Source organism: Erythrolamprus reginae, chromosome 4 (assembly GCF_031021105.1).
Source record: "Erythrolamprus reginae isolate rEryReg1 chromosome 4, rEryReg1.hap1, whole genome shotgun sequence".
Classification (NCBI taxonomy): domain Eukaryota; kingdom Metazoa; phylum Chordata; class Lepidosauria; order Squamata; family Dipsadidae; genus Erythrolamprus; species Erythrolamprus reginae.
The window spans coordinates 25,805,608-25,831,362 of NC_091953.1; the positions used below are offsets into that span (position 1 = coordinate 25,805,608).

The 25,755-nt window shown below is 39.7% G+C and overlaps 1 protein-coding gene across 1 annotated transcript in view; it reads right to left on the bottom strand.

Moving 5' to 3' along the window:
• LOC139166403 (vascular endothelial growth factor receptor 1-like) overlaps positions 1 to 25,755 on the bottom strand; it is a 121,772-nt gene that overhangs the window by 51,726 nt on the left and 44,291 nt on the right. The window contains 7 exon segments of the mRNA XM_070749871.1: positions 189 to 345; positions 4,047 to 4,216; positions 18,758 to 18,875; positions 20,751 to 20,925; positions 23,518 to 23,625; positions 23,627 to 23,655; positions 23,762 to 23,924. Coding sequence (XP_070605972.1) covers positions 189 to 345; positions 4,047 to 4,216; positions 18,758 to 18,875; positions 20,751 to 20,925; positions 23,518 to 23,625; positions 23,627 to 23,655; positions 23,762 to 23,924 — 920 coding nt within the window.

Below are 25,755 nucleotides of genomic sequence, written 5' to 3' on the forward strand. Positions count from 1 at the left end.
ACAGTAAAAGCAGCTTTTGCATCATAAATGCATCCCTCCTCCTCCTCTATGACTAAGCCAATTAATTTAAAATATTAAGACATCATAAATACCTTAAATTGAGTCGCCAATTGCATGGAGAAGACTTTTAATGAAAACCTAGAAGGGCAATGATAGAGTATTGGAAGCAAAAATCAAAAATGATCTACCTTGTTGTGGAATGGTTCTGTTGACATCGTTGCCAGGTCCATTTTATCACAGGTTGAGGAATGCCATAAACAATGCACATTAAAATTTGCTTAGTTCCTAGTTGATAGAGAGTAGGACCAGGAATCGATGACACTTTTTCATAAATCTGCGGTTTCACTGTTAACAAACAAGAAGGAGGAGTAAACTTAAATCTTATTCTAAAATAAATTGGATTTCAAAATAAAAACTAAGATTTTGGCCTCTTCCACATACAGTGTGAATTGATCTGACATCATTGCTGGCTATACCCAATAATGAGTTCCTGCCTGTATGGGCCACTGTATAGAGTGGTAGCCAAAACGGAGCTGAATGCGTGACCATTATTACATATTATTAGGGAATGAATGGATACAGAAAAGTGACAGGAGTTCACTACAACCCCAAATGTCCTGGAGTGTGTGGAATTCCTCCTGTTTTAGTTTTTTACTAAAAGACATTCCAAACTTGCAATTTCTAGCGAACACCAGAATATTTGAACATATAAGAACCCAGGGGGAAAAATTGGCTATTTTAGTGCAAACTTAAATCCACAAATCTAATAATTTTACTGGCAATAATTTGAAACTGGGAGGGGGGACACCAAATGTTTGAGAAATGTCATTTTAAAAAATCACCCACATGAGATTTGGCTTCTGAGCATGTTCAGGAAGCCAAATCTTGTGCAAAGATGCTTTTGCACATGGGATTTCACCCATTTTTGATATTTTTTTTGCTTCTGCTCATGCCAAAGCAAAAAAATTGCCGAAAATCAGTGAAGATTTGTTATTGTTGTTGTTGTTGTTGTTGTTGTTGTTGTTGTTGTTGTTGCTGCTGTTGCTTTTGTTATTGCTTTTGTGTTGTGGTTCAGCCTGAGGCTGCTCAGGGACCGGCTGTGTCTCTGCTGGCTCCATGCCCGGAGGAGGATGACAGCGAAGAGGAGGGGGCTGAACAGTCGGACGGGGGAGAGGAAAGTCAGGAATGGGATGAAGGAGAACAGCATGAGAGCCCCGAGGGGGGGCTCTCCCCAGCCAGTAGCTTGGAGTCATTAGGTGATGACGCACAAGCCGTCATTGACATGCGAAAGAGACGGTCAGATCAAAGAAAGGAGCAATTAAAGAAGTATTATCAGCACTGAATTAGGAACAGCTGAGCTTGGGTGTGGTCCTCCTTAGCAGGGTTTAAAAGGCAGGCAAGCCCTTGAAGCTATGTGGAGTGTTATCAACTGGAGTTCTGCTTTGTTCTCGGCGTCTCTGTTCCTGGCTTGTGGCCCAGCAGTTTGGAAGACCCATGGGAGGTGTAGGTCTGCTATCTACAGCCTCGTCTTGGCAGCAAGAATCCTGTATTGCTGCATGGACTTTTGCCTTCGTGGATATCTCTGAAGATACAGCATTTTCCTGTTTGTAAGGACATTTTCTGTTACCTGTGTTTTTCTTGAATTTTATAAACTGCCTTTGCCTTTTACCGGTGTGTCTGGCTTCTATTTTGGGGTTGGTATTGGCTTCCAGAGTGACCCAGACAGAACACTTTTGTTATTGCTTTCGTTGTTATTTATTAGATTTGTATGCAGCCCCTCTCCAAAGACTCCAAAGAAATCTCGTGCATGGGAGTGCCTTTGTATAAGAGTTGGATTCCTGTACATGCGCAGAAGCTAAGTCTCGTGTGGACACATGGGCACGCCCACCAGTCACATGGAGCTATGCATGCAACCAACCAGTAGCGGTGGAGACAGGGAACCCTTGCCTGCCTATAGTGGCATGTGTCTCTAAGGCAGTGATTTTCAACCTTTTTTGAGCCGCGGCACATTTTTTACATTTACAAAACCATGGGGCACATTGAGCAGGGGGGGGAGGGGTAAAAAAAGTTTGGACAAAAAAATTCTCTCTCTATTCCTTTCGCTCTATTTCTCTCTCCCTCCCTCTTTCTCTCCCTTTATTTTTTCTCTCTCTTCATCCCTTTCTTTCTCTCTTCCTTCCTCTTTTTTGCTCTCTTTCTCTCTCCCACCTTCCCTCCCTCTCTCTCTCTTTCTCTCTCTTTCTTTCTTTCTCTCTCTCTCTTGCTCTCTCTCTCTCTCATTCTCTTTCTTTTTATCTTTCTTGCTTTTTCTCTCTTTCTCTCTTTCTCTCGTTTTCTCTGTCTCTTGCTTTCTTGCTCTCTCTCTCTTGCTTTCTTTCTCTCTCACACTCTTGCTTTTTCTCTCTCTCTTGCTTTCTCTCTGTCTCTCTTGCTTTCTTTCTCTCTCTCTTGTTTTCTTTCTCTCTCTGAGCTTCGCGGCACACCTGACCATGTCTCACGGCACACTGGTTGAAAAACACTGCTCTAAGGGGTGGGTTCCACTTAACTTCCCTACTGGTTCGCATTGCGATGGCATGGGCAGTGGGTGGAAATATCCGCCACTGGTACGTGAGAACCGATCCGAATTGGTAGCAACCCACCCCTGGTGTCTCTACAATGCAGCTTCCAACAGCCTCGGAAAATCAGAATCAGTTTGTTCTCTGCTTCAAAAGTGCTGCCACAGCAGTTTTGCAATGCTTGCTCTGGACCTAGAGTTGTAGGGACTTCCAACCTGTCTTAACTACTTCCTCTAAAATTTCCTCCTTCTCTCCGGAATCCAAGTGGTGCACTCCTTCTGCTCTATCTTTTTCCAGTAGATAAACAATTGCACTTCTCATCTGACAGTGACTAGCTTATTTCTCCCCGCCTTCTTTTTGCGAGAAAGCAATGAAATGAGGTGAAAGGGGGAAGATGAAAACGGCATTGGCTGCAGGCAGAATGGCGTGGCTCAAACAACACATTTGCATGGACGTATAGGACATAGCTGGCGACACAGAAGTTGAGCATGGAAATGCCATTTTTTTGAAGACACCAATACCTTTGTCAGAATGATTTTAGTGTAACAGCATAATCTCTGATAACGAAAACTTTTTTTTAGTATATTTCTCCTGGCACAAGAGTCCCAGTGACTGGTTAGGTCCCACAGAGTTGACCTTCTCCAAGTCCTGGCAAGTAGACAATGTCGCTTGGCGGGGCCTGGAGGAAGAGCCTTCTCTGTGGGGGCTCCGGCCCTCTGGAATCAGCTCCCCCCAGAGATTTGCACTGCCCCCACCCTCCTCACCTTCCGTAAGAATCTCAAGACTCATCTATGCCACCAGGCTTGGGGCCATTAGACTCTAGCCCCCTGGCTGATGAGTGTAATGTAGGTTTGTTGTGTGAATGGCAATGATTGGTTTTCAATGTTTCTTAGGGTTTTAGATTAACTAGTTTTAAATTATTTCTTTTATTTATTAATTAATTGGATTTATATGCCACCCCTCTCCAAGGACTCAAATAAATTGGATTAGGATGTTCACATTGTTTTTTAATATGTTGTAAGCTATCCCGAGTCCTCGGAGATGGGCGGCATATAAACCAAATCAAATCCAATGAATGAATGAATGAATGAATGAATGAATGAATGAATGAATGAATGAATGAATGAGTAAATAGGTAAATAGGTAAACAGGTAAATAAACAAACAAATAAATAAATAAATAGGTAAATAAATAAGTAAATAAATAGGTAAATAGGTAAATAAATAGGTTAAATAGTCTATGGAGAGGAGCGGCATACAAATCCAATAAATAAATAAATAAATAGGTAAATAAATAAATAAATAAATAAATAAATAGGTAAATAGGTAAATAAATAGGCAAATAAATAAGTAAACAGGTAAATAAATAGGTAAATAAATAAATAGGTAAACAAACAAACAAACATGTTTAGTCAGAATTCAAGATGAGTTAATTTTCAAAAAAGGTCTACAGGATTGCAGCTTACTGTCATGGATAGTAATATGGACTCACCATTTATTCTGAGTGTTATTGTTAAATTTTTTTGTAGGTTCCACTGCCGGGTGGTCAACATGATAGTGTAGTTTCCCGCATCTTCTTCAGCAACATGTTTTATAATGAGTGAGAAACCTCTAATTTTATACCTGGCACACATTTCAGCCGCAGGTAACCCATCCTTCAACCTGTGGAAAAACCATCAAATCCATAATCGCTTATGGTGTCACTACACATGTTACCTATGTAATATATAAACATTTCATAGGAAGCAAGTAGAGCACATTTTTATGGATCAAGAACCACACTTATTCTTTCAGTAGCATGCTAGAGCGCACAACGTAACATGGGCCAATATGAAGAAATAGGAACAGCAAGTCTAAAAACTGAAATTGAATTGATTTAAATTATATTAATGTGATTAATATGACTATTCTTCAATTGTGTCTTTATTAATTTCCCACTTACATCCATGAAAAATGATAACCTGTCATGATGGGCTTTGAATAATGTCTAGGGCAGTGTTTCCCAACCTTGGCAACTTGAAGATATCTGGACTTCAACTCCCAGAATTCCCCAGCCAGCATTCGCTGGCTGGGGAATTCTGGGAGTTGAAGTCCAAATATCTTCAAGTTGCCAAGGTTGGGAAACACTGGTCTAGGGGACCCATTTCCAAGTCTTTTGACGACTAGGCTCAGGCCTATGGTGGAATTGATGTGAGACATTGAGGGCTGGAGGAACAAATTATATTACAAGATTTTATAAATGTTTAAAAAAACTAATTAATGGTCAATTTAGTGGATTTATTCAAAATCCATGTGGACTGAATTACGTAGTATATGAAGAATATGTAGCTGCTAATGATCTTCATTTAATTCATTTCATTCGTACCCAAATACTAATTGTTAAAAGAAATGTTAAGTGTTTGAAGTGTTCATGAAATGAAATGTCGGACACTTCTTTTATTACCTATTTATTTATTTATTTATTTATTTATTCTTTGTCCAATATACAATACATATAGAATGAAATAGACATTAAGTAGTATATATAGGGATAGTAAGTAAAAAAGAAGAGGAGTGGATGAGAGGGAGAGAATATATAGGATATATGAGAAAAGGAAAGGTAATTGGACAGGGGACGATAGGCACATCAGTGCACTTATATACGCCCCTTACTGGCCTCTTAGGAACCTGGAGAGGTCAATCGTGGAGAGTCTAAGGGAGAAATGTTGGGGGTTGGGAGTAGACACTATAGAGTCCGGTAATGAGTTCCACGCGTCGACAACTCGATTGTTAAAGTCATATTTTTTACAGTCAAGTTTGGAGCGGTTAATATTAAGTTTGAATCTGTTGCATGCTCTTGTGTTGTTGCGGTTGAAGGTGAAGTAATCGTTGACCTGAAGGACATTGCAGCATATGATCTTGTGGGCAATACTTAAATCATGTTTTAGGGAATGCATGGATACGGAAAAGTGACAGGAGTTCACTACAACCCCAAATGTCCTGGAGTGTGTGGAATTCCTCCTGTTTTAGTTCTTTATTAAAAGACATTCCAAACTTGCAATTTCTAGCGAACACCAGAATATTTGAACATATAACAACCCAGGGGGGAAATTGGCTATTTTAATGCAAACTTAAATCTACAAATCTAATAATTTTACTGGCAATAATTTGAAACTGGGAGGGGGACACCAAATGTTTGAGAAATGTCATTTAAAAAAATCAGCATGGCATTTAAATTATTCTGTGTTATATCTCTACAGTTCTCAATGATAATGAAGCTTTATTATTTTGGATTGGGTAGGTTCTACTTCTCCACCATTTCACGTCATGACAGAAGTGACAATTACCTTCTGCACATGCGCGATGATTAAAAAAAGATGTGTTATATCTCTACAGTTCTACAAAAGATAAGATGGTGCCGCTAAGCAAACCAGGCCACCAAGTTACTACTGGTTCTATTTGGCAACTCCAAATCTCAATTAGCAAATGCTCTGTCCTACACATTGGGAAGAAGAATCTGAACTCCAAATACGAACTGAATAATCAAATTATCACAGATAATCCCCACTCGGTTAAAGACCTTGGTATACTAATAACAAAAGATTTAAGTGCCAAAGCCCTCTGCAACAATATAGCCAAGAAGGCTTCAAGAGTTGTAAACCTAATCCTACGTAGCTTCTGCTCTGGCAATCTCACACTACTTACCAGAGCTTACAAAACTTTTGCCAGACCCATCCTCGAATACAGCTCATCTGTTTGGAACCCATATCGCATCTCAGACATTAACACCCTTGAAAATGTCCAAAGATACTTCACCAGAAGAGCCCTTCACTCCTCCACTCGAAACAGAATAACCTATGAGACTAGACTTTCAATCCTGGGCCTAGAAAGTTTAGAACTAAGATGCCTTAAACAAGATCCAAGTATTGCCCACAAGATCATATGCTGCAACGTCCTGCCTATCGGCGACTACTTCAGCTTCAACCACAACAACACAAGAGCACACAACAGATTTAAACTTAATATTAACCGCTCCAAACTTGACTGTAAAAAATATGACTTCATTAACCGAGTTGTCAAAGCATGGAACTCATTACCGGACTCCATAGTGTCATCCCCAAACCCCCAACACTTTACCCTTAGATTATCTACGGTTGACCTATCCAGATTCCTAAGAGGTCAGTAAGGGGCGAGTACAAGTGCACTAGAGTGCCTTCCGTCCCCTGTCCTATTGCTCTCCTATATCTCCTATACCTTTCTTCTATTCCTATACCTCTATTCTTTCATTGATATGTTCTATTACTTTATCTTCTTTTCTATTATTTCTTAGATATATTTTACTATGAGTATCTCCTCTATAACCTTCATCCTGTATTTTATTATGTGTATATAGATATATACCCATTAAAACCCTCATTGTGTATTGGACAAAATAAATAAATAAATGAATAAATAAAATAAAATAAACTGGTCCGAATCAGGAGGAACTCCCCTCTGTATTGGATGTAGTTGTTTGGACTTAATGATCATCCAGAATCAATAACTGGTTCTTTTGAAAGTCAGTCTAAATCGGGATCTCAAACCTTGGTGGACTTCGACTCCCAGAATTTCTTAAGCAGCAAAACTGGCTGAGGAATTGTGGGAGTTGAAGTCCACAAATCTTAAAGTTGCCAAAACAGAAAAGGTTGTAGCCTCGTCCCCATGCAAACCAGTCATAGCGAATGAGGAGGTTATAGCCGGGTGTGATATTTGGGGATCCAATATCACATCTCAGATATATGCACAAGGAAGCACACAATGTAAAATGCTAATAATTGCTGATTTGCTAATATTTGAAAATTAAGGGAGACTAGGACAGATCTATTTCGGCCTTATTTTGGCCTCATCAGCTAGCCATACCCACTGGGACTTGAACCTGCAACCTTTGCCTTGTAAGGCAGAGAACTATCCTCTAGGCCAGTGATTTTCAACCTTTCTTTAGTCGCGGCACATTTTTTACATTTACAAAACCTTGGGGCACATTGAGCGGGGGGGGGGGCTGCTAAAAAAGTTTGGACAAAAAAATCTCTCTCTCTTCCTCCCTTTTGCTCTATTTCTCTCTCCCTCCCTCTTTCTCCATCTTTCTTTTTCTCTCTCTCCATCCCTCTTTCTTTGTCTTCCTTCCTTCCTCTCTTTTTTGCTCTCTTTCTCTCTCCCTCCCTACCTCCCTCTATGTCTTTCTCTCTCTCTCCTTCCCTCCATCTCTTTCTCTTTCTCTCTCTTGCTTTCTCTCTCTCTTTCTTTCTCTCTTGCTTTCTTTTTCTTGTTCTCTTTCTCTCTTGCTTTCTCTCTCTCTTCTCTTTCTCTCTCGCTTGCTCACTCTTTCTTTCTCTCTCTTTCTTTCTCTCTCTTTCTTTCTCTCTCTTCCTTTCTTTCTCTCTCTGAGCTTCGCGGCACATCTGACCATGTCTCGCGGCACACTAGTGTGCCGCGGCACACTGGTTGAAAAACACTGCTCTAGGCTACAGTACCCAATCCCTTCAGCTCTGCACCAGGGAAAGGTTACATATTTTTGTGTCGAATCACCCTGGTGTAGTGAAGGAACATCACACATATATATATGATTTAATTTTAGAACTTATAAAAGACTAATTAAAAATGCTGTTTAATATAACAATGCTAGTATCTGTTCATTATTTTAGTTTAATAAAATAAAACAATCACATCTATTGATTATTTATTTTGTGGTACTTCATGCATTTCCATTCAATCTATTTGATTAGCTAATAAAACTGACATAAAAAGACAGGAGAGAAAGCTAAAAAATAATAGTACACAAAAAAATTGAGAATTGACCATTTCAATTGACCAGGTGAATTGACCTTTGACCAGGAAATTATGGTCAAAAACTTGAGGCTTGTTTGCTCTCCGAGGTCCAACTAGGATGAAATGCGTCCTCTAAAAGCAGAGATTCCATAGGGTGTAGGTATTTTCCAAGTGCTAGGAATAGAACATTTCCTGGCAATTTTAAAAAGTGAGTAGGCTACTAACAGTGAAATAGAAACAGTGCACACCAGAAGTAGACACAAGAACAGTTTTTCCCTGAACGCCATCACTCTGCTAAATAAATAATGCCATCACTCTGCTAAAAAAATAATTCCCCCAACACTGTCAAACTATTTACATAGTCTGCACTAGTATAAATCTTCTTATCGTTCACATCACCCATCTCCTCCCACTAATGACTGGATGACTGTAGCTTTGTTGTTGTATCCTTACAATTTGTATTGACTGGTTCCTAATATGATTGGATTGCTTACTTGTACCCACACAATCATTAAGTGCTGAACCTTAAAATTCTTGATGAATTTATCTTTTCTTTTATGTACACTGAAAGCATATGCGCCAAGACAAAGTCCTTGTGTGTCCAATGGGCCCATTAAAATTTTAACACCTCGCCTTGCCCCATGAATAAATGTGGGATGGATAATTAACTTTTAATTATGGGGGTTTTAATCTGTAAATTTTATTAAGATTTCTACATGTTGTGAGCCGCCCTGAGTCTCAGGAGAAGGGCAGCATAGAAATAAAATAAAATAAAATAATAAAATAAAATATAAAATTATATAAAATAATAACAAACAAACAAACAAACAAACAAACACTCGGCCAATAAACATTCTATTCTATTCTATTCTATTCTGTTCTGTTCTGTTCTGTTCTGTTTATTCTATTCTATTCTATTCTATTCTAGCTTCAAGTCATTTAAGATATTAAATTCTACATGAGAAACTATTGGCAGCTAATGCCCGTCCTTCAGTAGAAGAATCATAGGATCATCTTCCAATACAACCAGTTATCAGCCTAGCAGCTACATTTTATCACCAACAGCAACTTGCAATAAATTTTTTCAGACTGGTTCTTGGAAGAATAAATGGTGGGAGTTGAGAAGGTAAGAGGCAATTGCCAGATTGAATTAGGCCAGCAAAAGGCACAGCAAGCCACTAGCCATGATTGAGCAAATACACTCCTCGTAACAGCTGCCTCCTTTAAATCCAACGACAAGTGAGGCTAAATAGCATTCCCCAGGTGTAGGCCTGCCTCCAACTCTTTCCCAGCTTCTATTTTTTATTTTAAAATGTGATTGTTTCAAAGGTGGAAATCCAAGCTTTAGAGCACACATTAAATTTGGCTGCAAGTGAGGTGAACTAATGCCACACATAGATGTAGGGGACTGTTTTCCTAATCAGCCTTGTAGCAATGCTTTTGTGAAAACACTAATGAATTCAGGAATAGCGCCTGCCTTTTAGAATGATTTGAATGAAAACAAAAGCAGAATTGAGATCAAAATTGATACCATTGTTTCACAGGCAAGTAATACAAAAACACTCCTTGAATAATATGTTCATGACCCAAGAAAATCTCGGGTCAATTAGAAGTATAGAAGTTGTATGAAAACAATGGGTTTGCAGAAAACACGCATTTCCCTGTTTGGGCCAAATTATAAGACTTCTTACTATGATGGAGTAGGGTTGGGGGTGGGGGTAATCCTTCCTCTCTATGTCACTTTTTTAGAGCACATCTGTCCAGGTCATTAACATCTAATAATACTTCAACAGTACAGCCAACAATTGCCTTGATACTTTAGACAAGCTTGGTTCAGAGAAATATTGTTTTCACCTCAGGGATAATAATTAATAATAATAAATAATAATAATAATAATTTATTGAATTTGTATGCCGCCCCTCTCCGTAGACTCGGGGCGGCCAACAACAATAATAAAAACAACATGTACAATCCAATAATAAAAAAAACAACTAAAAACCCCTATTATAAAACCAAACATACACACAAACATACCATACATAACTTATAATGGCCTAGGGGGAAGGGCTATCTCAACTCCCCCATGCCTGGTGGTATAAATGAGTCTTGAGTAGTTTATGAAAGACAGGGAGGGTGGGGGCAGTTCTAATCTCCGGGGGGAGTTGGTTCCAGAAGGCCGGGGCCGCCACAGAGAAGGCTCTTCCCCTGGGGCCCGCCAAACGATATTGTTTAGTCGACGGGATCCGGAGAAGACCAACTCTGTGGGACCTTATCGGTCACTGGGATTCGTGCGGTAGCTGGCTGTTCTGGAAGTAATCTGGTCCAATGCCATGTAGGGCTTTAAAGGTCATGATCAACACTTTGAATTGTGACCGAAAACTGATTGGCAGCCAATGCAAGCCACGGAGTGTTGAAGAAACGTGGGCGAATCTTGGAAGCCCCACAATGGCTCTCGCGGCTGCGTTCTGCACAATCTGAAGTTTCCAGAGGTAGCCCCATATAGAGAGCATTGCAGTAATCGAACCTCGAGGTGATGAGTGCATGAGTGACTGTGAGCAGTGACTCCCTATCTATCTATATCAGTGATTTTCAACCTTTTTTCAGCTGTGGCACATTTTTTACATTTACAAAATCCTGGGGCACACCACCAACCAAAATGACACAAAATTACATTCTAAGACAGTACATATTAAATATATAGTTAATAATATAGTTTCTAAATGTATTTATACCCATTTGCCGCAGCCACACAATGACAAGTGAGCGGCAGCCCGAGCGGGGACCTTCCTGGGTGTGGATGAGAGGCGGCCTGCTATTGGTTCATTGCTAGTGGTCGGGATGAATCCTAGAAGGGGATTGGTAAGTGAGCGTTCTCTGTGCCTTCCCTGTCGCTGATAGCTGGATGGATTGTGAGGGGAATGTTTATGTTTGGATGGAGGCGGCTGTTGGTGGTCCGGATAAATGGCCTCCGCAGGCCATATCCAGCAAGCGGGCCATAGTTTGGGGACCCATGTTTAATTTCCCCACGGCACACCTGACCATGTCTCACGGCACACTAGTGTGCCGTGGCCCACTGGTTGAAAAACACTGATCTATATGTATACATATTTGTCTGTATGTCTAAGATTTATGAAATGCACCTTTTATCTCATTAACCGGTAGACCAGTGATTTTCAACCTTTTTTGAGCCGCGGCACATTTTTTACATTTACGAAACCCTGGGGCACATTGAGCGGGGGGGGGAAGGGGGGCGGCTAAAAAAAGTTTGGACAAAAAAATTCTCTCTCTCTTCCTCCCCTTCACTCTATTTTTTTCTCCCTCCCTTTCTCTCCCTTCCTTCCTTCCTTCCTTCCTTCCTCTTTTTGCTCTCTTTCTCTCTCCCTCCCTCCCTCTGTCTTTCTCTCTCTCTCCTTCCCTCCCTCTCTCTCTTGTTTTCTTTCTCTCTTTCTCTCTCTCTTGTTCTCTTTCTCTCTCTCTCTTTCTTGCTTTCTCTCTCTCTTGCTTTCTTTCTCTCTGAGCTTCGCGGCACACCTGACCATGTCTCGCGGCACACTAGTGTGCCACGGCACACTGGTTGAAAAACACTGCGGTAGACCACTAGTTTCTAAAATGTTTGAGAAAAACCTAATTTCTGGTAACCTCAGGGATGACAACATGCTAATTTGTCATATTAATTTTTGGATATTTCTTACTTCCAGAATGTTTTGCAACTCCCAAACCCCCTAGACCAGCGGTGGGCTACGAGCCGGAACGCTAACTTGAGTTCACCGCTGCAGCTCGTAAGTTCTTGCGGGACCAGCATGATTTTTCTGCTGCATGTGTGGAGGAAGCAAAATCACACAGAGAACCGTAGGTGCACCCATGTTTCAGCGTGCGTGGAAGTGAAAAACCCCATCGAAACATGAGCATACCTGCAGCTCCGTGTGCAATTTTGCCTCCTCCACAGGTGCAGCAGCAAAATCGCACTGGTCCCGCAAGAACTTACGAGCCACGGCAGTGAGCTCAAGTTAGCGTTCCTGCTCATAGGCCACTGCTGCCCTAGACCTAGTATTTTGTCAAGTGCGAGACCCAGGGGAAGAGTCTCCTCTGTGGTGGCCCCGACCCTCTGGAACCAACTCCCCCCAGATATCAGAGTTGCCCCCACCCTCCTTGCCTTTCGTAAGCTCCTTAAAACCCACCTCTGTCGTCAGGCATGGGGGAATTGAGATATTCCCTTCCCCCTAGGCTTACAAAATTTATACATGGTATGTTTGTACGTATGATTGGTTTCTTAAACTGGGGTTTTTAAACTACTTTTAATATTAGATTTGTTTATATTGTTTTTTACTGTTGTTAGCCGCCCCGAGCCTACGGAGAGGGGCGGCATACAAATCTAATAAATAAATGTCATAGCCCTAATAGAGAAAAAGATGCAAAGGAAGTCACTGTTGAAATAATATATAGATTAATAAATTGGGGAAATTCCCTTAAATGCAAACACTATGGCTTTAGCATAGAATGGAATGGAATTTTATTGGCCAAGTGTGATTGGACACACAAGGAATTTGTCTTATGTGTCCAACATAATTTTAAAGTGGTCATTAGCAAAAGAAGCCACACATTGTTTCAGCTCCTATCCTCAAAACGTCTCTATAGAGCACTGCACACCAAGACAACTAGACACAAGAACAAGTTTTTCCCCCACATTACTCCTTCACCACTTAAACTATTCACTAAGGCTGCATTACTACTGCCATTAATCTTCCCATCGTTCCTATCACCAATCTCCTCCCATTTATGACTATATGACTGTAACTTGTTGCTTGTATCCTTACCATTTATATTAATATCGTTTCCTGATTGCTTATTTGTACCCTATGACAATCATTAAGTGTTGCACCTCATGATTCTTGACAAATGTATCTTTTCCTTTCGTACACTGAGATGAAAGGCAAATTCTTGTGTGTCCAATCTCACTTGTCCAATATTTATTTTTAAAATCTAATATGATTTCTGATTTCTGACAGTCTCAAAATGGGTGAGCAGTGTGGTCGGGCAGTAGGAAAATCAAGTAGAATGCTTGGCTGCATAGCTAGAGGTATAACAAGCAGGAAGAGGGAGATTGTGATCCCCTTATATAGAGCGCTGGTGAGACCACATTTGGAATACTGTGTTCAGTTCTGGAGACCTCACCTACAAAAAGATATTGACAAAATTGAACGGGTCCAAAGACGGGCTACAAGAATGGTGGAAGGTCTTAAGCATAAAACGTATCAGTAAAGACTTAATAAACTCAATCTGTATAGTCTGGAGGACAGAAGGAAAAGGGGGGGACATGATCGAAACATGTTAAAGGGGTAAGGAGGGAAGGTTAAGGTTAAGGAGGGAAGTGTTTTTAATAGGAAAGTGAACACAAGAACAAGGCGGCACAATCTGAAGTTAGTTGGGGGAAAATCAAAAGCAACGTGAGAAAATATTATTTTACTGAAAGAGTAGTAGATCCTTGGAACAAACTTCCAGCAGACATGGTTGGTAAATCCACAGTAACTGAATTTAAACATGCCTGGGATAAACATATATCCCAGGGCAGACTAGATGGATCATGAGGTCTTTTTCTGCCATCAGTCTTCTATGTTTCTATGTTTCTATATAAGAACTTGATATTTTTCAGGCGTGTCTGAGTGAGTGTTCTAATATTTGATATTTTGACTTCAGGTGGTGTCATTGAAGCAATGAAGTTGAATTTGGGCAAACTCAAGGAGATGGTGGAGGACAAGAAGGACCAGCATTGCTATGGCCCATGGGGTCCATGGGGTCATGGAAATCGGATATGACTTAGAGACTGAAGAACTACATAGACAAATTTGCCTTCCTGTCTCCCTCTGTTCACTGACATATATTCATTCCTCACTGCCTTACGATTAAGGGCCCTTTAAGTACAGTAACCATTTTAACACAATGATTCAGGGCAATTGCTGTTCAACTGAACAGGAAGCCAGTAAAAGCGTAGGCAGGTGGAGTCATACAATGCAATAACATCAGAAAGTTTCTGACCTCAACAAAAAGCAAAGGAAGGCTGATCCAGAACCTTTTTAAGACTGCAAGTGTCCACGAGCAGAATATACATCTGATATTTGCATTTGTACTTTTTCTCATGCCGTCTATATAGTTCAATGTAATTTTTCTCCCCCAGAGGTCAGACAAGAAACAATGTTATAACTCTTAGGTTTGCATTTTAATTGAATATTTTTATTGTTCTGAATGAATTATGGTCATGTTCAGTGCTTTGTGCCTGCCCAGACAATTACCTTCATTGGCACACCCATGCCAGGAAGGGAAAAAATATCAACGAACAGACATTAGGAAAGCTATTGCTGAAACTTTCCCAGTTGTTCAATTTAGAATGATGACTGTTATTCACTTATTGCTAGTCCAAAATTGCAGGTTAATAAAGGACTATATTAGACCCATCTGGAAAAGGTGGGCACTTCTAAATGTGAATCTAAATGTGCTCAAACAAATAAAGGGAACATTTAAACAACACAATATAACTCCAAGTAAATCAAACTTCTGTGAAATCAAACTGTCCACTTAGGAAGCAACACTGACAACCAAGTTGTCAAAGCATGGAACTCATTACCAGACTCCATAGTGTCATCCCCAAACCCCCAACAATTTACCCTTAGATTATCTATGGTTGACCTATCCAGATTCCTAAGAGGTCAGTAAGGGGCGAGTACAAGTGTTCTAGAGTGCCTTCCGTCCCCTGTCCTTTTGCTCTCCTATATCTCTTACACCTTTCTTCTATTCCTATATCTCTTCTTCTATTCTTTCATTGATATGTTCTATTCCTATATCTTCTTTTCTATTCTTTCTTAGATATATTTTACTATGACTATCTCCTATATAACCTTCATCATGTATTTTACTATGTGTGTATATATATATATATATATATATATTTTGCAAAAACACAGAGATTGGAACTCCAGCCTGATGATGGTAAATGTGATTTTACCGAAACGTCGCATAGACATGCAAAACATTACACAGGGCAAAACCCGAACTCAGAACAATCTACATATATATATATATATATACACCCACTAAAACCCTCATTGTGTGTTGGACAAAATAAATAAATAAATAAACAAACAAACAAACAAATAAATAAATAAATAAATAAAAATGATTGACAATCAATTTTACAAGCTGCTGTGCACATTCAACTTTGTACAGAACAAAGTATTCAATGAGAATATTTCATTCATTCAGATCTACGATGTGTTATTTGAGTGTTCCCTTTATTTATTTTTGAGCTGTCTATATACTAATGGAATGAAGCTTAAAATAAGTACATGCTGAGAGACACATGGGCCAATTTTCTCACTGATAGGGAAAAGGGAGGAAGTTCCTGTTGTATCACAAGGGAGTAACACCCTTTTTATCTTGCTAGTGAATGGATCTAAACCAAAGACCATAAGAATTTGTCATTTGCAAATGTAAATGACATACTGCAAATATAATTTATATCAGGGATCTCCAACCTTGGCAAATTTAAGCCTGGCGGACTTTAACTCCCAGAATTGTACGTTGGAGGGCATCAGCCGCCGGCCCGCATTTGAGATGGGGGCTGTGATCACATGGCACTCACTGCTTTCTTCTGAGCTGATCCTGACACATGGCGGGATCGCCTAGCATACACTGTGGCTGCCTGCGTATGCCCAATTGGGCAGGGTGTGGGGCAGTGTCCGGGCGTATAAAAGGGACAGCTCTCTGCACCCCAGGTCCTTTTTGGATTCACCTCACTGTAATTTCAAATACAGTGATACCTTGTCTTACAAACTTAATTGGTTCCGGGTTAAGGTGAAAAGTTTGTAACATGAAATAATGTTTCCCATAGGAATCAATGGAAAAGCGATTAATGCGTGCAAGCCCAAAATTCAACCCTTTTGCCAGCCGAAGCGCCCCTTTTTGCACTGCTGGGATTTCCCTGATGTTCCCCTCCATGGGAAACCCCACCTCCGGACTTCTGTGTTTTTGCGATGCTGCCGGGGAATCCCAGCATCACAAAAACGAGCGCTTTGCTGGCAATGGAAGCCCGGAGGTGGGGTTTCCCAGTGAAGGGAGAATCAGTGAAATCACAGCATCGCAAAAACACCGAAGTCCTCAAAACCCCACCTCTGTGTTTTTGCGATGCTGTGATTTCACTGAGGCTCCCCTCGCTGGGAAACCCAACCTCCGGACTTCCGTTGCCAGCGAAATGCTCATTTTTGCGATGCTGAGATTCCCCTGCTGGGATTCCCTTGCAGCATTGCAAAAACACAGAAGTCCGGAGGTGGGGTTTCCCAGTGGCGGTGGTGGGTTTGTAAGGTGAAAATAGTTTGTAAGAAGAGGCAAAAAAAACCTTATGCCCCAGGTTTGCATCTCGAAAAGTTTGTATGACGAGGCGTTTGTAAGACGAGGTAACACTGTACTGCAGATATATGCAAATATAATTTATATTCAAATATAATTTATATCAGGGATTTCCAACCTTGGCAAGTTTAAGCCTGGCGGACTTCAACTCCCAGAGTTCCCCAGCGGCTTTGCATACCATTTGAAATGATCATATTTTATTATGAACAAGAGTCAAAATGAAAATGCCAGTGGTGAAACTTATGATGTAAATTAGATTACATTTATGAGTTTTGGTATGTCTGTTGAATTGTGAGGGAGTTAAATAAGAAGTGTTATTTTTAAAAAACAATAGAAAGAACCATGGAGGATAAAGTTAACAAGGACTTCTAGGCCTTTTATAAAACATAATGAGGTACAAGCTGTTTTCCTGTTTGAGGCCAAGCAGAAACTATGCCTCCCACTCAATCAAGACAATGTGTGTACTATCCAAAGCCATGCATATAACAGAAAATCCTCTTCCAATCTCTAGTCATCTAAACAAAAATTGATTTGCTACACTTCTATTGTATACCCAACTTGTAATCTGTGCTAGGTGCTTTACCTTATATACTGATAAAGCTGGCTCTGACCATCTGCAGAAACTTTCTATTGACAGTCAGTTGCTTGAGAAGAGTAATAGTCAAGTGACTGTCCTTGTGTGTCCTTTGCTTTGCTTTTCCTCTTTATTAAAACTCCATTCTTTGAACTTCCCCAATTTAGGCTTATAGCAGTTATTAAATGTGAATGTCCTGAAAGTTATACAGTGATACCTCTACCTAAGAATGCCTCTACTTACGAACTTTTCTAGATAAGAACCGGGTGTTCAAGATTTTTTTGCCTCTTCTCAAGAACCATTTTCCACTTACAGACCTGAGCCTCCAAAACTGTAACCGGAAAAGGCAGGGAGAAGCCTCCATGGGGCCTCTCTAGGAATCTCCTGGGAGGAAACAGGGCCAGAAAAGGCAGGGGGAAAGCCTCCGTGGGGCCTCTCTAGGAATCTCCCAGGAGGAAACAGGGCCTCCACCCTGCCTGTGGTTTCCCCAATCGCACACATTATTTGCTTTTATATTGATTCCTATGGGAAAAATTGCTTCTTCTTACAAACTTTTCTACTTAAGAACCTGGTCACGGAACGAATTGAGTTCGTAAGTAGAGGTACCACTGTATATTGTCCATGAATATGTCATTCTTATTTGAATGATAGATATACCCTTTGTGACTTTAGTCCTGCAATGTAAACCATAAAGGAAACAAGTATGTTCCCTTTCGTATTTCCTCAATCTGTTGCATATCAACAACAAATCCACACACTAAGGCTGTCCCATTTGTTCCATATGAAAAGTTTTTTTGACGAGTATTTTAGGTGTAGGAAATAAATATTTTAAGTATTAGTATTTTAAAAAATAATATTTATTTTTCATTCTTTCTCCATATTTTGTCCCACTATACACATATGTGAAAAATATTTTACATAGTTCCAAACTAGCATGCAACATGACTTCCGAGGTACTATTCAAATGTTAGAGTAGTTCTTGACCCAATAAAAATTATATACTCCTGTCTAATGCATAAGTCACTCTGAAAAAAATATAGGCACTATTCTTGGCAGTATTTTTCTTCTTCCAAATCTTCCAACAACATTTTATTTTCATGAGGAGTTTAAATACAAGATAAAACTATGAATCCAATTTGAAAATGTATCCGTTAAAAATTAATTTGTAATATTTATTCCTTGAATATAAATCTCTGACAGAATACTGCAGTTTACTTTCTGTCCAAATTTGCCAAATTTCTTTTACTTCAAGGCATTTATCACAATAAAATGAACACAGTCAACTCACAGATTTTTAAATAGTGAAAATTAAAGCAAAAAATTTCAAGTCTATTTCAGGACATCTTTATTTTAATATATATATATATATTACTTAGAGGTAGGAAAATAGGTTATCTTGTCAAACAAATGGCTTCTTTTCTCTACGTAGAAGTAACTGTAATCCTACCATACAACCTCTGGTGTAGGAAATGCTTTCACTTTCATAGAAAGTCGATAGGACTTCTTGCCAGACATAACATCCAGCGTGTTGTTTTGCCGATGTTGCAAAGTGATAAATGCTTTATCTTTAAAGATAAGAAAAAAAGAGAGAGGGGGAAATCATGTTTTATAGATATTGATATGAATGAATATTTCAAGCACAACATAAGCAATAGGATTTGTACACAAAAACTATATGAGGTCAATATCAGTAGAAATACTTTTGCATGTAAAGAACAACGTAAGAAGTCGTGAAAGACTTCTTCCCTCCAGAGATTCGTACTGCCCCACCCTCCTCGCCTTCCGCAAGACACTTGAGACTCCTCTATGTCGCCAGCCATGGGGCAGCTAGATCATGTCCCCCTTTTTTCTGACCGTTAAATGTTATATATGGATGTGATTGAGTAGACTGACTGTCTTTTATGTAATGGGATTTAGTTTACTGTTTTTTAACTATTAGATTTCTATACATATTGTTTGTATTGCATGTTGTGAGCCGCTCTGCGTCCTTGGAGAGTCATAATAATAATAATAATAATAATAATAATAATAATAATAATAATATCGATCACATACTCAGCTGCTGCAAAAAGATCGCACAGACTGACTACAAGCATAGACATGATGCTGTGGCACAGATGATCCACTGGAACTTGTGCCGGAACTACCATTTACCAGTGGCAAAGAACTGGTAGGATCATAAGCCCGAAAAAGTGGTCGAAAATGAGCAAACAAAACTACTGTGGGACTTCTGACTTCAGACTGACCGAATTCTGAAGCATAACACACCAGACATTGTGATTAGGGAGAAAAAGAAAGTATGGATCATCAACATCGTAATCCCAGGGGACAGCAGAATTGAGGAGAAGCAGCTAGAGAAATTGGTGAAATACGAAGATCTAAAAATCGAGCTGCAACGACTCTGGCATAAGCCAGTGAAAGTGGTCCTAGTGGTACTTGGCACGGTGGGTGCAGTGCCAAAGGATCTCAGCGGACATTTGAAAACCATCGGAATTGACAAAATCTCCATCTGTCAATTGCAAAAGGCCGCTTTACTGGGATCGGCAAACATAATTCTCCGCTACATCACGCAGTCCTAGGTGCTTGGGAAGCGCCCGACTGGTGATGAAATACGAAATCCAGCATAGTAATCTCGTTTGCTGTGTTGTACTGACATAATGATGATGATGATGATGATGATGATGATGATGATGATGATGATAATAATAATAATAATAATAATAACAATAACAACAACAATAATAATACCTTTTCCACGATTGTGGCTCAGACTGATAAATAGCACAACTAATTGGCACATGGACCAATCATTGTAAAAAACCACTTAATCATAACAACAGTCCCATCTAATCTTTGGACTGTAGTCTTGCCTTTTGCTGTTGTAACTATTAGTGCGACTCAGATTGCCAAATAAACTATGAGGGGAGGGAGATGGAGATAGAAAATGCCCCTGACATGAAGATGTGAGAACCACGGACATTTTGACAAGTGTTTACAAGAGACTTTCCCACAACAATATCTGGAGACCGTATTCAGTGGAGGGCTACGAGCCAAAACGCTGAATTGCGCTCACCGCTGCAGCTCGTAAGTTCTTGCAGGACCAGCGTGATTTTGCACAGGTGCAGCAGCAAAATCGCGCTGGTCCTGCAAGAACTTATGAGCCGCCGCGGCAGGTGCAATTTAGCGTTCCGGTTCGTAGCCCACCACTGACCGTATTGGACAATATGACCTGAATTAATGGGGAGAAGGGGCAATGGGATTTGAACTTTAACTATAGGGAAAGCTCTAGATCTGATTTTGCCTTCAAACGTGCTGAAATCATGTGCTCAATAAAGTTTTGCATAAAGAGACTGGATGGTCTCAAATGTGTTTGCTTTGGTTGGCTTCGTCAGTCAGAAACTAGACATTTGGAGGATAAATGTACACAAATTATGTCTTACCATAAATAAAAACTTTTACGCTATTTGATTTGTTTGTCGGCCCGCTCTGAACATTGCAGATGTATTGGCCTTTATCTTTACCATGGACGTCATCAACAACAAGGATGCTATAGAATAGATTGGGTCCATCTTTTCTTTGTTTAATGCTTTTGCTAATGGAGGCTCTTTTGCTTGCCTGGATGGGAGAAAAAGTAACATAGGTCTTATTACCATCAACAATTGCTGTTTGGAATTTATACAGTGGTTCACTATTTAACATGCAACTCCAGATTGGACTTTATGCTTTTTTAATGCAGTGGTTGTTAGATATATGGTCATAAAAACATTGTACTAGAAAGTAAGAATTGAAGATCATCTAGAACAGTGATGGTGAAACCTCTTTTTGGTTTACATTTATTATTTATTTATTTATTTATTTATTTTGTCCAATACACATCTGCACCAAGACAAATTCCTTGTGTGTCCAATCACACTTGGACAAAAAAATTCCATTTATTCTATTCTATTTTTTCACTAGTATACTAATTTGAACATTTCTGAACACAATGACATGAAAATTGAAATGAAAAAAATTAGTGCTTATTTGTTTATTTTGCTCATAAAGGCCTCCTCCCCGATTTTTGTGAAATTCTGTTCACTTTCATCTCTTAAGTAGGGCTTATTTTGAGGATAGGCACACGTGTAATAACATGCAAGGCTTATTTTTAAGGTAAGTCTTATTTTGGGGAAAACAGGGTATTATATAGCACATTGGTTTCTCTGTGTGTGTGTGTGTGTGTACACCACACATACATACACACACACACATATCAGTATGAATCCTATGAGACAAAATTATTAATGCTAATAAAAACTATTAATTAGCATTAATGCCAGGCCTGCCCGCAGCCTGGAACCAGGGTGGCGCAGCAGGTAGAATGCTGTACTGACTTGTAGATCTGAAGGTCAGCGGTTCAAATCTCATCACCGGCTCAAGGTTGACTCAGCCTTCCATCCTTCCGAGGTGGGTAAAATGAGGACCCGGATTGTGGGGGCAATAGGCTGGCTCTGTTAAAAAAGTGCTATTGCTAACATGTTGTAAGCCGCCCTGAGTCTAAGGAGAAGGGCGGCATAAAAATCAAATAAATAAATAAAATAAAAATTGATGAAGTGATTTGCTCAGACATCAGCTGAAATGTTGAACAAATCAACTAGTTGCTTTCTGAAACTGAGCTGGAAGCCAACTTTGAGGAAGTCTGTCATAAAAGAAAACGCTTTGACATTGTGCAATAAGTATTACTAATCACGTCACCTAAGAAATTTCCAAGTTTGAAACTTTTAAAAATAAATCGATTATGAAACAGGCACAGTGGATTTATGCAACTATATTATGTAGTCATGCTCTTTCAAGTGAGACAACTTGAGGAGTATGTTTTCCAACACAACATGGAAAATAAAATGCATCGTACAACAAAATTCAGCAGAAGGACAAGGAGTTAGTGCATTTATTTAGTTAACATTTTTATTAGGGCTGCTCATCAGTACAGTGATATCTTGTCTTAAGAACTTAATTGGTTCCGGGACGAGGTTTGTAAGGTGAAAAGTTTGTAAGACGAAACAATGTTTCCCATAGGAATCAATGGAAAAGCGATTAATGCGTGCAAGCCCAAAACTCACCCCCTTTGCCAGCAGAAGCACCCATTTTTGCACTGCAGGGATTCCCATGAGGCTCCCCTCCATGGGAAACCCCACCTCCAGACTTCTGTGTTTTTGTGATGCTGCAGGGGAATCCCAGCATTGCAAAAATGAGTGCTTTGCTGGCAACAGAAGTCCATAGGTGGGGTTTCCCAGCGAAGGGAGCATTAGTGAAATCGCAGCATCGCAAAAATACCGAAATCCTCGAAACCCCACCTCTGTGTTTTTGCGATGCTGCAAGGGAATCCCAGCAGCGCAAAAACAGGTGCTTCACTGGCAATGGAAGTTCAGAGGCGGGGCATCCCAGTGGCGGCAGTGGGTTTGTAAGAAGGGCAAAAAAATCTTAAACCCTGGGTTTGTATCTTGAAAAGTTTGTATGATGAGGCGTTTGTAAGGCGAGGTATCACTGTATTTTAAAAATGGAAACGGGATCGTCTCCTGCCACATACCTCCCAGTGACCAATAAGATCACACAGGATTGGCCTTCTCGAGGTCCCGTCGACTAAGCAATGCAGGGGCCGTGGGAGGGGGCCTTCTCTGTGGCCGCCCCAGCTCTATGGAACCAACTACCCCCTGATGTCCGTACTGCTCCCACCCTCCTGGTCTTCCGAAAGTCTATGAAGACCTGGCTTTGCCGACAAGCCTGGAGGCCATGAGTTTTATATCTTTCATGGCCAAATTGTATTGAATGGTATGCATGTGTTAATTGGATTGTTTGAGTCGGGGTTAAGAACATAAGAACATAAGAAGAGCCATGCTGAATCAGGTTTTTTAAAAAACTGGCGTTATCCTTTTAATAATTATATTTGACTTCTTTTTATTGCAAATTGTATTTTATATTGTTGTAAACCATCCTGAGTCCTTCGGATTTGGGGGGCGTAGAAGTCGAAGAGAATGAATGAATGAATGAATGAATGAATGAATCAATGAATCAATGAATGAATCAATGAATGATCAATGAATGAATCAATGAATCAATGAATCAATGAATCAATGAATCAATGAATGAATCAATGAATGAATGAATCAATGAATGAATCAAATGAATCAATGAATGAATCAATGAATGAACAAAACAATAAATATTACCCACCTCCTCAGGACAGGTCCATGTGATTTTCACTCTGGTGTTCCAGGCTGCGGTGATACTACAGTTGAGAACAAGACTTTGTCCTTTGAATAACTTCACTGGTTTTTGAGTCATTCACTTTGACACTAAAGATTTCGTTGTCTATGTAACACACACACACACACCAAAAAAAAGCAAAATGAGCTGGATGGTTGCTTAGTTAAACAGATAGAAAGAAAAAACTGAGATGCATAGAAAAGATACTCACTTAGCCTATATGTCAGGTATTTGGTGCTGTATTCATGACCATCAACAGTAGTTTCACAGCTAAAAACCCCTAGGAATTTATAAGTTGCTTTCGGGATTATGAAGCCTTTTGTGTTGTCCCAGATGACTGTTTTCCCATCAGGAATGAAGTTTTCTCCTGGTATCTGAAATGAAATTAATGCATTATTTCCCCCACTGTTTTCTTAAGAAGTTATTAATCCTAGAAGTAATTAGGGATTTATTTAATACATTTTATGACAAAGAACCTCAGGGAGTTACAGAACATTCCTCATCTATTGCACATAACTGCATTTCTGCGGTTTATGAAAAGTGCACTCGAGTGGGGACATCTGGAGGCTTGTACTTTCTTCCTCCTCTTCATTCACCCCCACCTTAGAGAGAAATCCAAAACATAAGTTTGCTGATTTGCCAGATTTGTTGAGATAATGCAATTAATAGATTAATTAGTTACCGTAATGCAAGCTTAATAGAACATCTGCAGGTAAATTGAGGATCTTTTCTATTTATTACACACACACACACACAAACACACAGCTTTGGGTAGAGGCAGATGTAAATTGAGTGACTGACAACCTCTCCAGGTTCCTAAGAGGCCAGTAAGGGCGTACATAAGTGCACTGGTGTGCCTTTTGTCCCTGTCCAATTGTCTTTCCTTTATCTCCTGTATCATATATATTTTCTTTCTTTCATATGTCCTCTCCTCTAAGTTCACCTTTACCCTTATATATATAATTACTACATATCTATTTTTCTTCCTATGTATTTGTGTATCGGACAAATGAATAAATAAGTAAGTAAGTAAGTAAGTAAGTAAGTAAGTAAGTAAGTAAGTAAGTAAGTAAGTAAGTAAGTAAATAATAAATAAATAAATAAATAAATGTGAAGCAGAGAGACAGTATACTGATTGGCTTGTAGCGCAGCATGGACAAAGCCATGATTGACTAAAAGTAGTCAGTTAAAAAGCCACGATAAAGCCATTTGGGGGCCATGTATGATGAGAATGACTTGGAGGCTTCAGCTGAGGATGATTTGCAGTTGTTCGATGTGCAAATACGTTAGAAGAATGGTTGCAATTGACATGGACAGTCATATTGCAATGGTAAGTAAATCATCCAAGGTATGACACAGAAGATTTCTGAAAATCTTTCGGTCTCTTAATATAGGAAAATCTTGGTTTAAAAATGGACCACTTCATGTTCCACCACACCAAATTTCGTTATTTGTCATGGTGCAAAACCCCATGGGACTTTCCAAGCAAAATTGTCCTGCTCTTAATTTCCTATTGACAAATATGGATTGTGCTAAGTATTTAGAAGAAGTGGTTTCCTTTTCTTAGCAAACACATTGTACACTGTGCAATTCTGGGAGTTGAAGTCTAATGGCAAATTTGCTTCTGAGTTGGGTGTTGAGGTGTTACTTATGCAATGGCAGACCTGTTCAAGAAAGGACAAGACAAACAAACAAACAAACAAACAAACAAACATGGGTATTTGAGCCAAAAGTGTTTTATTTTTCCATTTGAAAGGCAAATTTCCAGTGGGATACCTAGTAAGCCACATACATAGTAAGATTAGGCAGAGGTCTTCAAGCTTGGCAACTTTAAGACTTGTGGACTTCAACTCCCAGAATTCTCCAGCCAGTATAGTGAATTCTGGGAGTTGAAGTCTACAAGTCTCAAAGTTGCCAAGTTTGGAGACCCCTGGATAAGAGCCACATTGGAAAAACCCAGTGATGATTACAATCTAGATTAGAAACACTTGGCAATAAAGAAAGTAAAATATAGCAGCAGAGCATACGTATTTTAGTGGTCAAGGACTGCACTTAATGGCCCTGTGGGTGTGGGAAGGGAGAGGCAATGAGGGATAATACCACAGCTATGTCTGCGATTTTATTTTTTTATTCCTTTCCAAACAAGCGGAAGAAACAGCTTATGTAAAATGGGGTCAAGATTTTGCCATCTGTGCATTAGCTCCC